The sequence below is a fragment of the Spea bombifrons genome, chromosome 11, assembly GCF_027358695.1.
Source record: "Spea bombifrons isolate aSpeBom1 chromosome 11, aSpeBom1.2.pri, whole genome shotgun sequence".
Lineage (NCBI taxonomy): Eukaryota > Metazoa > Chordata > Amphibia > Anura > Pelobatidae > Spea > Spea bombifrons.
In genome coordinates, this window is record NC_071097.1 from 12,292,022 (window position 1) to 12,307,585 (window position 15,564).

Consider the following 15,564-nt stretch of genomic DNA (forward strand, 5'->3'; position numbering starts at 1 on the left):
TGCTTAACCTGTCAGGGGATGAAAGGCACATGCCCTAGTAAGCCTGGAAGGTTGGGTCAAGGATCAAGGAGATCTCCAGGCATGCCCCTTATCCAACTAAAACGGGTAGGGTAAAAGCAATAAAAACTATAGCTTAAGGATATCAACTATAAACCACTAGAAGTATCTAGCGATGTTTGGGAACAATAAAAAGTCCTTATTAAAACAAGGTTATTGTAAATGTAGCAGCAGAACCACTTGCCAAGGTTTCCTCTTCTTGACTTGGACATGTAGAGTAGTTCACAAGGGGGTTAGTGGCTGCCCTCACACGGATGTGGATATGTGGAAGAAAGAGAAACACAATAGTGTAATATGTCTCTTAAAGCGTATGTTTTACAAAATGAAGGCCGCAAGGGGCTACTCACATTCGGTGGGGGCTTCTTCAGTTAGCCCCAATGTATCAGCCTGAGCAAAATAATTCTCGTCTAAAGATTTCTTTGGCAACAATCTTTGGAGCGATATGTAGTGCAGGTTTCTTCAGTTAGCCCCAAAGTGTGCACTTGGGCAATATAATATGGATATAGCTATGGAATTTCTTTAGAAGCAACCTTTGGAGCAGTCTGGAGTGTCCTCAGTTACTTTTTGGTGAGCCATAATAGAATTGCTCACTCCTTAGCGCATAGGTGGTGTTATCCCCACCAAGAATATAGTGGTGGCTGACAAGGTATTCTGTTTTGTAAATTAAAAAAGCTCCAGGAGGAAGATAAATATTTTTCAAAAAACTTATTTATTCTAAACTTTTAGCAATAAAAAACAATAAAAACCAAAAAAAGGTTAATACAAAATAACACACAAACGCGTTTTGCCTAGCACAGGCTTCCTCAGAGTGTATAGATGTACCTTAGCCAATTACTGCTCTGCTACATAGCTGCCTCTTTGAAGGAATGGACCAACTGGTCCAAGTCTTCCATCGCGTTGCTGCTCAATGATCCAGAAAAGGGGCATCAACCATCTTAAGAAGGTCCAGGTAACACCACCGCTATCTCTACCTGTCCTCTAACCTCCCTCCCCAGATCAAGCCTGAACCACAAACCAGAAATGCCCAGACACTCCCCAAATGTTTTTTTTTCTTCCCTGATGCTGCTGACAATAAATTGTTAAAATGAAAAAAAAACAATATGTTGGAAATACAGCTTACATCTAAAGCCTAGCACCCTAAATGAACAATGTTTGTTGAGCCCCCTCGATAATGCACCTCCTTGCTCACAGTAAAAACCTCATGCCACCAGTACCCGTTAGCTTAGTGTCCTATGCAGTCTCCTAGTTTTTCCATATGATAAGTCTGACTCTACTTACATCCTTTTTTCCCATCTTCATACTTCTTTTTTCTGTCTTTTTATTTTTTAACAGGCAGCTACAGTCTAAACTTTGATTTGTATCTTCATGCCTCTTCATGCTGTTTTGATTCCAGAACTTTTTTTAAAGTTTGGTAGCACTCTTTTGCATGTCACAAAGTGCCTTTTCATTTTTCTAAAGTGTGATTTAGTTAATCAAAGTGGAATTTGCATGACAGGCAAACTTACAAAAATAGTTTTCCTTTTTCATCTCTAATCATTTTTGCTTCCACTAATTAGTAGGGAAAAAAGGGTTTTTTTTCAGGTTTTGATTTTTTTTATTATGTTTCCAAAGTAACTTTCTGCCAAATGTTATTTCTACTCTCAATAACAATTGCTTCTAGAACCATATTTTTTAAAAAGCTTGCTACACTAGAAAAGATCTTGTTAACTTGGTTTCTTTTTCCCTCAATGGTGATAAGGTATGGTATAAGACAATCTAGTTCTTTCAACTGCTAGAGTTTTTTGGGGGGGTTTTGTGTGCTTTTGGCTCATACATTTTTCTGGAATCTCTCACTTTGGACTCTTGCACTCACTGCTCTTCCAGTTGCCAAAATGAGAGCTTACTTGTGGAAGAGTTTGTGCTATTTTCTTGCTCCAGAGGTGATAGTTGGCAAAATTCAGTTCTGTACAGTCAGTGTAACATCGCTTTATGCTGGGATGTTAGTAGTCAGATTTGCAGATATAATTTAGCAATCTTTCCAGAGAATAATGTTGTTTAAATTACTTTAAGTCGATTAGCCAAACAACATAGGGTACCCATCTTCTTATGTGTGTTGGGTTAAAATCTTAGAATGAATGCACCATTCTTAGTGGCATCATGTCCGAACCTCAAGGGCTCCCCTCAGGTCATTGTTCATACTCTATAGCATTACATAATGTGATGCTTAGGGAGAAGCGGGACTATGTGAGCAGCGGGATACTGAAGAGTTAAGTTACATGTTTGTGGAAGAGGGGAGAGAGATAGGCATGTCATTTTATATAGCCAAAATATAAATAAATGTAAACCCGTCCTGCCTTATCAAGGGATTCTCTTATTATATCTATAGGGTACTACGTTTGCTTGAAATCCTTTTTATAGCTTTTTTGTCCATTGAATTCGGAAAAGTTGGTGCAATTTATCTAAATTCTAAGGAATGGGATGTGATTCATCCATGGACTAAAATGTCCACACATAACTATTCATGTATACACTCTTAAAGTGTGTTATTGTGTGCATAGTCCAGACAACAAAGAAAATAAAGTTACATTTATTAAGATTTAAAAAAAAATCACATGGAATAGACAAGAAAATAGATCTTCCAAAATAGATCTCGAGATCTAAATAAATAAATTTTCTCCTTGTTATGCTCATTAGTGTGACATATACCAAAGTTATTTTTATTTAAGTGTATTACAAAATCACCCAAATATTTCTTCTGGTCCAGTCCAATTACTGCAGTTTTTTTCTGAAGTAATACTGCAGTTTTTTGGACATGAAAAAACTGCAATACTGCACTTTTACTGCCGTACTACTGCACATTTACTGCACTTTTACAGCATTATATTGCAAACCTACAGTTGTACTTCAATGTACTGCAGCTTTATCGCATTTGTTCTTCCTTACAAAAATAACTGCAGTAAAACTGCAGTACAGTGAAGTACAAATGCTGTAAAAGTGCAGTAAATGTGCAGTAATACTGCAGTAAAAGTGCAGTATTGCAGTTTTTTCATGTCCAAAAAACTGCAGTATTACTTCAGAAAAAACTGCAGTAATTTTTCGTAAGGGCTGTAATTGTGACTTCAATATTTTGGAATAAATGGAATACTATTACTACAAACCCATTAGTGTTAGGATTTGGCATGATTTCAAAAACAAGAAAACATTCAGCATGAAAGAAAATGCAGGTGTGTTCTAAAAATATAAATTACAACAGTTTATATAGAGTATATGCTCATAGAAAAGGTGTGTAACCGGAGTACACTAAAGCTGATTTACAGTAGCCTCTACATGTGCAGACCAAGAAGTTCAGGGATAAAGAGATCTGTGTTCCAAAACCGTCAAGAATAGACAATTTGCAGACTGGTATATCCCCGAGACTAACAGTCACAGGTGACGGTGCCTGCCACTAAGCCTAATGAAAATTCCACTTAGACAGTTTTTCGCATTACTAATTACTGCAAAGGTTCCACTAGAATTCCTGCCAAATATACTATGAAGGTCAACAAACATTGCCTGGAAAATAATAGTTGGATGCATCCTCTGTGTACCAATTAGTTTTAAGTACCACATTCACAAACAAATGCTAATCATCCCATAATGCAAAGGAATGCTTTTTATGCCAGCACCTATTCCTAAATTGAGCTTTGTTTTAAAATGTTTATTTCTTTTTTTTAACCGCCAAAACCTGCAATTATTTTCTATGTAATAAAACTAATTAGCCTAGCAGAAGAGCCTCAATTTAGTTGCTGGAACAAAGCAAAGCAATTCAGAGATAAATATGCCAAATCACCTATGAACATGAACAAAACAAAATGAAAAAGCCCCATTATAAGTAGACAAGAGTGTGGTGCACCATTCTTCTTCAGGTACTGAATAAAATACCCCATTACAGACACACTTGGATAGTTGTGGGTTGTGGTTCACAAACAAGCTTTGAAATACATTGGAAGTGTTCCATGCTGAAGCTTCATCTGCTACGACTTGCGCTCAACAGGGAAGTAATAACCTTATTACTCGGATAATTGCAGCTGAATTGTACAAAATTCCCAGATGTCTCCGCCGAAGGAAATTGCCATTATATTCCAAAGAATAGCATATTCAAAATCATTTAATGGTATTATTGATGTAACAAGCACTCCTGAGGATAGTTATTTCCAAACCATTTATATAAAAATACCACCAATGCTTAGGGTAACAGTGTCATTTCCAAATAATTTATTTGATATAGATTTATATTTTGGATTGAGCCTTTTTGGAAGATCCTGCATGGTTTTATATCTATGTGCAATATCATGACAGTAACATTATGATATGTATAAATGGAATTAAGCAGTAAATCTATTGTGGATGTAATGCCACCGTTTTAGATGTGACAGTCAATTTTGTGAGCTATTTGTTGCAAAAATCCATGAATTATCTACATATGCACCACTTTTATCCACTGTGATCCTTTTATTCCCTTTATCTAGTTTTTTGCATGATTATTGAATTCCAGAACATTATTTTGCTTGACTTTCCTCCCACCTTAGTAAAGGTTTTTATTTAAACGTTATAGAAGTTTTCAGGATTCTACAACATTCATTTTGTTTTTAAAGCAAATACTACAATGTGCGTGAAGCATGCAAAAAATGAACGTTGGCAAATGAAATTCAATGTAGATAAATGTAAAGTTATGCACTTTAGGGTAGGGAATGCACAAGCAACCTACACCCTAAACGGTAGTGAATTAGGGGTAACGACAAATGAGAAGGATTTGGGAATTGTTATAGACAACAAACTAGGCAACAATGTGCAATGTCAGTCTGCGGTTGCTAAGGCCAGTAAGGTATTGTCGTGTATAAAAAGGGGCATCAATTTGCGGGATAAAAATACCATTTTGCCTCTGTATAAATCAATGGTAAGGCCACACCTTGAGTATGCTGTGCAATTTTGGGCACCTATTCTAAAGAAGGATATCACGGCACTAGAAAGGGTGCAGAGGCGGGCTACAAAATTAATAAAAGGAATGGAGCACTATAGTTATGAAGAAAGGTTAACTAATTTAAATCTGTTTAGTTTAGAAAAACGGCGCCTCAGAGGGGATATGATAGCATTATATAAATATATTCGGGGCCAATACAAACCATTGTGTGGAAATCTGTTCATAAACAGGACTATGCATAGGACACGAGGTCATGCGTTTAGACTGGAAGAAAGGAGATTTAGACTAAAGCAGAGGAAAGAGTTTTATCAGAGTCTGTACAGATGTTTAAACAGCAACTGGATGGATACCTGGAAAAACATAATATTCGGGGATATAATCTTTAATTATGGCGAAACAGCTTATTGATCCAAGGAGAAATCTGACTGCCATTTTGGGGTCAAGAAGGAATTTTTTCCCTGGTTAGTGCAAAATTATAAAGAGCCATACTAGGTTTTTTTGCCTTCCTTTGGATCAACAGCAACAAATTAACAGATATAGGAAAGGCTAAACTTGATGGACGCATTTCTTTTTTCAGCCTATATAACTATGTAACTATGTAACGTAAATATTGAAGATAGAAAAAGAAGGGATATAACCTTTCAGTTACCACTGTTACAAAAGGAAAAAAAATTATGTTACATGTCAATATGGTCTTTAAATGATATTCTTATTAAGAAACAGATACAGAGGCATGTCAATACAAGGCCACGGTGTATGGAATGCTGACAATTTATTTTATGGCAACCTGTAATAAACATATGAATCAACTGATAAGTCTTGTTAGCTTAAACTTGCTAACTGATGCAATCCTGATTACTGCCTGGGTCCCTGAGACTACATAACATCCCTTGCATGGTGCCCGCACTGCTTGCCACTCGCCCAGGATCAGCCCACACTGAGTGGACTACTAGTACCCCCTAGCCAGCACAGATCCTGATCTGAAACATAGAAACATTGGGAGGAAGGAAACCAATCTTTGTGGCAGATTTATCCAGAAAGGTCTGAATCTACCACAATGCATCTTTTAAACATCTCCCATTATTTCTGCTCACTAGCCCTTCCTCCTCCTAAGCCTAATTTGCCCTATCCGCACTGACCTGAACCCTGGGCACTATGTATGTAAATTATATTCCATGCCCAATCATGTAGTCCATTATTGGGGAATCATGGGCTGTGATCCAAACTCTAGAGTGCAAACACCCCTATCTTATTAAATTCTCATGCACTCAAGTAATCCTGTCAATGCTTAAATCCTGGGTTGTTAAACACAATACTCAGCAAGCTCTTACTAATCTGAACATAAAATTTACCTGGAAATAATTAAAACAAGATGTGTCAGCTCCCAATCAGAGACTACCTGCTCTCTGAGCTGTCTATCGTACTGTACACCAATACACTTTTATTGAAGCCTTGATATGAAGCTATACTGTAATATCTACTACCTACTACCCTAAAACTATAACTGGCTTAATATATTGTTATTAATGGCATTTCATGCACCATTGTGTAGCCCTTGCAAAATGGTTGATATAAAGTTCATCACAGTTCACATTGCCTCTGTAGAGCATTTCTTTTGTGTCATCATCCGTAACGTCACCACCACATCTAGGCACCCAAGTTGCCAAAACATCTTAATTTCCCATAAATGTCTTCTCGCTCTTCTATCAACCTCACTCCAAGTGCTTTGTTTTGTTTTTGGCAGGTTCCGTTGCATTGTGTATCCGTTTAGACAGAAGCTCACTCTGAAAAAAGCTATAATCACCATAATCATCATTTGGGTGCTGGCTCTGATCATCATGTGTCCTTCTGCGGTTACACTGACGGTGACCAGAGATGAATATCACTTCATGGTCGATGACTACAATAACTATTATCCATTATATTCATGTTGGGAAGAATGGCCAGACAAGGAAATGCACAAGATATATACAACTGTTCTGTTTTCACACATTTACCTGGCTCCTCTTACTTTGATTGTTATTATGTATGCTCGGATTGCCTTCAAGTTGTTCAAGTCATCTGCCACCATACGAGGATCCATGTCTGAGGAAAATGAAGGTCGAAGAGTTTCCAAGAGAAAAGTCAGAGTCATCAACATGTTAATAATTGTAGCTTTGTTCTTCACTATTTCCTGGCTTCCGCTGTGGACCTTAATGCTTCTTACTGATTATGGAAAGCTCACAGATTATCAGATCAACTTGATTGCAGTCTATGTATTTCCCTTTGCGCATTGGTTGGCCTTCTTCAACAGTAGTATCAACCCAATTATTTATGGGTACTTTAATGAAAACTTCCGTCGGGGGTTTCAAGAAGCCTTCAATGTACAGTTCTGCACAATGAAAAGGGAGCATAAAGAAACATACTCAGAGAGAAAAAACAGCGGCAATTTGTTTGGTGTACGAAAAAGGATTTTTGTAGAAGTGCAGCCTAGTGATTCAGCTCAGGGTTCTGATTCTTGTAACAGCACTACCGCAAAGACTGGTATGTTTTCTTTAAGGAGTGGAAAGATTGCTCATCATGGTCTGGTTGTTGAAGACCTAGATAATAAAGTCTCCAATAATACAGTCAGCATCCCTGCCTGGGATATCTAAAGTAAATGAGCTCTTACATCTAAAAGGACAGTGTAGGATATCAAAATGGAAATATGTTAAAATCTGCAAAACGCTTAGCTCCCGAGCTGTATTATACACCTTAATCCAAGGGCATAGAGTACCATGCTTTATTTTTGGTAACCATGATGTAACCAGTTTAACTTTTTTCCAGAAATCAAAAATACAATTGAAAGGACGAATGTTTTCATACACCTGTGTAAAGGCTACATTACAAAAAAATCTTTAATCAAACAGTATATAACCAGAATTACAGATTCTTACATATATTTTCATAGGGGAGAAAATCTACAAATATAATGGTAAATATTGGGGTAAGTGAAAATACACAAACTCAGAATGAATTAAAACAAAATACCTTTATCAATTTTTTTAAAAAACATGTTGAAAATTGTTTTTGTGCCTTTGTTTTGTTGCCTTTGTTAAATGTATGACCTAGTGGAGATATTTAGTCGTGTCACGTTTTACTGGGTTTTTAAAATGATGATGTAGAATGAATATATATTTGCTAATGCAACCATATAGTCGTTAAGTGAAGCCTGGTCTGTTCCTTACATGACAGGAACACTTAATGAAGTACTACAAAACATGGGACATATAAGATTAAGATCCCTAAGTGGAACAGTGGTGTTGCTAATCTGAATCACTGTTTTCTGCAAAGAACCTATGAGGTTCAAAGATGTTCATATTTTGTCATACGCTTAGCATTATCTAATAATCTAAGTGGCTTTATTGCGAGCATAACTAAACAGTTAAATGCAAAAGATCAGCTAGTTTCTTATCCATTTCAAAGATAACATGAGAGGAATGCCCTCTGCTTTTTTTTATCAATGAGTGTGGGACAGTAATGTCCCTAAGCACCAAGAAGTTGCTTTATGGGAAATCTATTTTCATTAGAAGGTTGTGTCTTGAAAAGTCAAGATAATGATATTATCACTGTTTAGAATATATGCATAACTGGTAACTTTCTAAATGAGCTGACCCTGAGACTCTTGAAATAGTAATCCTGTAATAGCCCATTGGAAAGGTTCTATGTAGTGACTCACCAAATGTGTTAAACAAATGTCTCGAATACCGTCCCTCATGGAAACATTGAATTGCCATTATTTTAAAGATAAACTGAATTGTGTCACTGGCATTCAAGCAGAGATAGTAATCATAACAAACATTGTGCGGTGTGGGTCCAAGGATGATATGTTGTAACCCCCGCCCCCCTCAAAAAAAACTATGCCCACCAAAACCACACCCAAAGCTGGATACACACATACATACAAATCCATAGAGAAAGACACACACACACATAAACAGACGCACACATACCCAGACAAATATTCTAACATACCCAGACACACTCCCACACATACCCAGACACACACATACCCAAACATAACATACCCAGACAGACACACTCCCACACATACCCAGACACACACATACCCAGACAAACATGCTAACATACCCAGACAGACACACTCCCACGCATACCCAGACACACACATACCCAGACAAACATGCTAACATACCCCGACATACACACTCCCACGCATACCCAGACACACACATACCCAGACAAACATGCTAACATACCCCGACATACACACTCCCACACATACCCAGACACACACATACCCAGACAAACATGCTAACATACCCAGATGCACACATACCCAGACAAACATGCTAACATACACAGACAGACACACTCCCACATGTACCCTGACACACACATACCCAAACATGCTAACATACCCAGATGCACACATATCCCGACACATGCACAAACCCAGAAAACATACACATGCCCAGACACACATGCTAACATACCCAGACACACACACTCCCACACATACCCAGACACACACATACACAAACATGCTAACATACCCAGATGCACACATATTCCGACACATGCACAAACCCAGAAAACATACACATGCCCAGACACACATGCTAACATACCCAGACAGACACACTCCCACACATACCCAGACACACATACACAAACATGCTAACATACCCAGATGCACACATATCCCGACACATGCACAAACCCAGAAAACATACACATGCCCAGACACACATGCTAACATACCCAGACACACACAAATCCAGACAGACACACGCAACTCACCTTATTTTCAGCTTTCCTACCATAAAGCTGGCTGCTGCACTACTTCCGTGGGGTCACACAATGTGACTTTGTGAACCCTTTCAACCCCACCTCCATCTTGAAATTAGGGGCATAACATGCTTCATAGGTGTAGTCCCTACTTGTGAAGCATGCTGTCAGATTTCTTGGTTGTTAAGGGGGTTTATACCAAAGCTTAGGGTGGCAGGTTGGGGAAAAAACCCAGAGACTCAGGGCTAATACATAAAACAGAAAATGCCTCTACATAATGACTGCATAATTCCAGTTCTCGAAAGCTGTAAAGAGGCCAGAAATTCTGCATATCGCTACCTGAATAGAAGTAGTTTAATGATATCCTGAGCATCGTAAGTAGAAGAAATAGGAAAAAGAGGAGATGAATATACTTTCCAACAATTCAAATACCCAAATATAGATACCCTTTTAAGAATTTGTGGATAGGGGCAAGCATTTGCTGAGACTTTTGTGTGTAAATTTGTGACATATTGATAGAGATCATACTGCTAGTAGACATATATAGAGCAATTTTTTTAACTGAATAAGGATTTTTTTGTTTCCAAAGTGTATATTGTATTTTATTTAAGAAATTTAATTTTTTTTTTTTCTACTATTCCTATTCACATTATAGTGAATTTTAGATCTGTAGAACACTGTGATATAATCATATATAATCCCAGCAAACACACTAAGCGCCTAGAAAAGGACATTGGGAGAAGTAAGATGGTCAGAGGAATTTGGGTCCCAAGACAGGTTGTGCCACCTATACAAGGAAATTTGGGAGGTATTGAAATGGGATGAAATGTGCCTCAAGCCATGGACCATGCAGGGTGTGTTTTTATTTTTTTTGTGTGCAATAAAAGCACAAATGCTGGGCGGAGCAGTATCACACAATTTAACAATTTTGGTTGCATGTTACACTCTAATACCTTTGCAGCATGCGCCGCACATATTCCGATGGTGCAGCACTCTGCAGGTCCCAGTTTGCCACAGTAAGAATGTGTATGCGCTTATGTGCGTATTATTGATTGTAATAGTATTAGCAAGATATCTGCACTTATATAAACCTATACCCATGCCATTATGATGCATTGCCTAAGGTGTACCAGAGAATGTTTTTTTTATTTGTGATATTTTTATGTTATTTGATAATGCCAGTTAATATTGATGCAATTATGGCTAATTTTATGCATTGAATCTACAACATCCATCTGGGTTGGAAAATTTTGTATCACAGTCGTATCTATTTTACCATCGTAAAATAGAAACATGGGTATAGATGGAATGACCCACCAGCCCCTCTCCATTATGCTACTACATGGGAATATACAAAAAGGAAAGTATACCATCTCTTCTATAATACTGCAGTTTTATATAGTTTTAAATTGCAAGCTTGATCGTTGTTGCAAGGAAAGTTTGTAAGAGTAGAGCTTCATAGTGTACACATAATGCAGTTACATGAAAATCTTTCTGTTTACTCACTGTTTAGTGAATAACCTCCTGCCAGACTCACCTGAAGCATCTTATAACCATTATGTAGCAGTTGTTGAGATCAGGAAAAAGAATGTTGTGATTTATGCATTCTTCAAATTTTTAGATGTACTTAGCATTGCATCTGATTCAATCTACAGAGCATAATTAAAATGCAAGACCTTTATATAAATTACTTTTTTATACGTTTTTCCATTTAACGTTGAATGAATTATTCACCATGGTAAATATTAAAAATTTAAAATATATCAGTATTTCCTGCACATTGAATAAGCAAGTGCGTAATGTCGAGAGTGCAAGTTGTGTGAAGTCCTTACCAGTTCTGAGACTGCTGCCTGCTGATAATTGCTGCCGCCGCATTACTCACGGAGCAGCCGGCAGCAAAATTAAAGCAATATCCTTGTTACCTGCTGAGTCTTTGCAGGCTATGTTTTGCTATGAATTTATAAGCTAGCTAGTTTTTTTTTATTTCTATTTTTGCTTTTAGTGCCGTATTCAACCTTGAGACATTTCAAGATTCAAAAGGGTTAATGGCTTGTACAGTAAATACATTAGAGTAATTCACTTTATCACGGTTAAACACATTTTCTACTTTCCAAATTATAGATGGATTTAAATTTCATGACTGGATTTGTATGCAACTTTGATTTAACAATAAAAATCAATACTTAGATCATATTAGACCCTTTGTGTAAAATATATGTAGACACTGTATATATCCATAGGTTATTGTGACTACAAATAACAGTGATATGATGCAATCATATTAGAAGACAGGTGAAATATATTGTAGATGAAACTAATTTTACAAATATTACTTGCCAAGTGTTTAACCTCAGTCAGGATCAAGGAGCATAGTTCATCTCTAATAAGCTATCATGTACTTTTTTGGAATGTCCTATACCAAATGGAATAGAATAAGACAATATGCATTTTTTGACATTTTGGGCTGGTTACTTAACGAGCAAAATTTTGATTCTATGTAATGCACAGGGATGTAATGTAGACCCCTGGCTTCTTGGTACACAAGTGGATCTTTGATGCTGGCAGTAGTGACATCTGCTGCAATTAATTTTGTATTCATTTATTTATTACCTGCCATGCATGAGTATTTGTTATCATGGCACTGGTTTATTTATGTGAAAAACTGTCGGATACAACTTAAATAATTGAGTTAACTAATTTCACACATGTTGAATGCCATATTCCGAGACACAACCATTCTGAACAACAATAGAATGGATACCCTGGGAGGAAGGTTCCTCGGAACAGCTCGCACCAGTGCCCCAACATTTTTTGTTATGCCTTAACACATGCCCACCTAGCAGGATCACAACCACGTTACCTTTAAATTAAAATGCAGTCAAGCAGGTATAACATTAAAATAAGGCATTATTCTGTTATGAGACACTATTTATAATGGAAAAATAAATGAATCATAATAATCCTTTACTCTAGCATAAGATTTATTTTGAGTATTTGCATGAATAAATAAAAAGTGGTCAGTTATGTTGTTCAGAGCTGAATTAATTGTTTTTACAAAATACCTTCATTTTTCTATGAATTCTAAACAGCATGTATGATTAGTTTTACAGCCAAGAGACAATGCAAGAATAACTATTAGCAACCACAACGCAATGGAGATTACTAAGAGACGGAGTGTCAGAAATCTTTATTGGATCTAACGTATTCCAAGAAAAGCATCAAACGGTTATTGGTCAGTAGAAAACCAAATGCTACTTGGAACAGGATTGTTAATATTTTTAATATCCCTTTTATTTGATGTCATTTTGTAACAACTCATGGAGACTTAGAAATGCATCATGATCCTTTTTTCACATGCCCCAATCTTCTAGTTGGCTATATATTAGGACCACCTAAAGCAGCATATAATTCTATGGAGGGCCTCAAAAATTTGTTAGATATGAATCAATAAAGAAGTCCTCAAAAATGTTGACAACCACTGGAGTATTCACTAAATGTGACTTTTTAAAATAAAATGCAACTAAATGTGAAACACTCACAGAAGAGAAGTGCTCTCCATAGGTAAAAGTAAGATTTATTAAATATTTAGATTTACATTAGGCCGCTATGTGTATTCTTGCAACATAACTATATTAGTAGCAGAATACGCTTGATTTACTCCTGGGTGTAGAGTCACCATTCCTGAAGAAAGTCTTGGATAATATTGGGTAATTATCTTTGGTAATGGATACACTTATACACTGATACATACATGACAGTATGATTAATCCCCATTTGTCTAATTCAGGGGTGTCCAAACTTTCCCTATGAATAAAGAAACGAACATATTAAAAGAAAAAAAAAAATCTTATTTTAGGTTTTGCATTTATATTCTATACCTCCATTGCTTTACAATGGTGAATTGCATTACATCCTATAACGTAAACCCCTTTCTCTTTCAAGCACGAGCCGTGAGCCAGCATACAAACTGGACATTAGTCACATGATGACTCTGTGAGATCTATACATTAAGACACTCTTGATATATGGACCTAGCCTTACAACATTAATCAACATTCCTCTTACACACGCTAATTAGTCATGTCACTCAGAAGTATTGCTTTTACGGTTACAAAAATAGGTTTTGGGAAGAAGACATATATAACAGTCAAAGCAAATACTAGGATTTCTCCATGTTGAAATTGATGTTAAAATGATTGTTTAAAAAGTATGTATTTAGGCTATACATGTCTCACATATCAATTTTTTTGCTCCCATAGCAAGTATCTTAATAATTATTTTAGTATTCTGGTAAACTAGTGGGCTTTACAGCCTAGAGCGGGATATAAATATACAATGTAACGCCAGCTAACACCAGATGAACGCAAGGGGACATTCAGGTAAACAAGTTACAAACTTTATTGCAGTTCACAGATCAAAATAAAAACATCGACCGATAGAAAGTCAACGGGATACCCCAGGGGTTAAATTCAATATATGATTCATCATGTTTCATTGGGTAGCTTTGAGGAGTTTTTGTCTTTCATTTAAACAGTTACTGGTTGTACTTTTTTATAGTAAAAATAAATGTTTTTTTTTTAAATCAATCAAATACATCAAAATTACATAATTAAAAAAAATTAATTTTCATATTTGTAATTTGTTTAGTTCATGATGGTGTATTTTTAGTTCATGATTCAGTACTATGAAGTTAATAGTGTATTTTTCTACATTATTTATCATTAATAGTTCCCCTAGAAAATATGCTGCTATATTTATGTTCAATTAGGAGTTGGTTATTTATAATATATTATATTATGAATTTACATATGCAGCTAATTTAATATTTATAATCATGTATTATATATATACAATATATATATATATATATATATATACACTGTATATATATTTGCATTTCTTCATGTTTTTCTTTATATAACTTGTAAGTTTAATATTGCTATTTATGGCCATTATTATATCCTCTATGATGTGCTGTTATATTTTGTATTTTTTGTTTGGCCCTACATTGTATATTTATCAAATCTTTCATTGGGACCTGGAACCAAGTCCTACTGGCATTGCAGCACCCAGAAAAAGTTGTAGTAACATTTTATTTATTTTGGGACTTGAGCTGGCGTATTGAATTCTTAGAGCTAGATCGTGCATCTAAACTTGCAATGACCTACATGATAGTACATGATTGCTTTTTCATCATACACTACAAAAGCAAAAATACATACTTACATACTTATGTACGTTTTACTCTTATTAAGTATGCCTAGTGTACAGTAACCCAATGGTTACTTACATTAACTGTACTGTTGGTTTATTTTCTTTAACCATTAGTTTTGTATGCGGACTATAATGGAATATGAAAGGCCAATTATAGTGAATTTCCTGCAAGAGGGAAGACATGATTGTTACTAATGCTGTCTGATGTTTGCAATTTAGGTGAAATTTCAACTCACTGGTATGCATTATGAAATGCCAACAATGACAATACAAGGTCTGACCTGCATAATGCTTACTAAAGTCAGTGACAAGACTTCCAATAAAGACTTTCAGGAGATGCCCATTAGGATCTGGGAGCTGAAGTGACAAGTCACCTGTAAACTCAACTACAAACTGCTGGGTTGGCCCTTCATAATGCATAGTGACATCAGTAAGCTCCACTTTAGTAATATCACACATTAGAGATTGGACTGGGGAAACATTTTAATATCATTTTATTATTCAGAAGAGCTTAACATGTCTTCATGTTTTGTTAATTTCTGTAGAATGCTTAATCAGTTTAGTTATATTTTCCGCAATAAATT

The 15,564-nt window shown here is 36.1% G+C and overlaps 1 protein-coding gene across 1 annotated transcript in view; it reads left to right on the forward strand.

The window, feature by feature from the left end:
* NPFFR1 (neuropeptide FF receptor 1) overlaps positions 1–7,954 on the forward strand; it is a 58,007-nt gene extending 50,053 nt beyond the window's left edge. Inside the window, exon 4 of the mRNA XM_053449916.1 lies at positions 6,741–7,954. Within this exon, the coding sequence (XP_053305891.1) occupies positions 6,741–7,629 (889 nt within the window). The 3' untranslated portion in view covers positions 7,630–7,954. The remainder of the gene's footprint in view (positions 1–6,740) is intronic.
* The last annotated feature ends 7,610 nt before the right edge of the window (positions 7,955–15,564 follow it).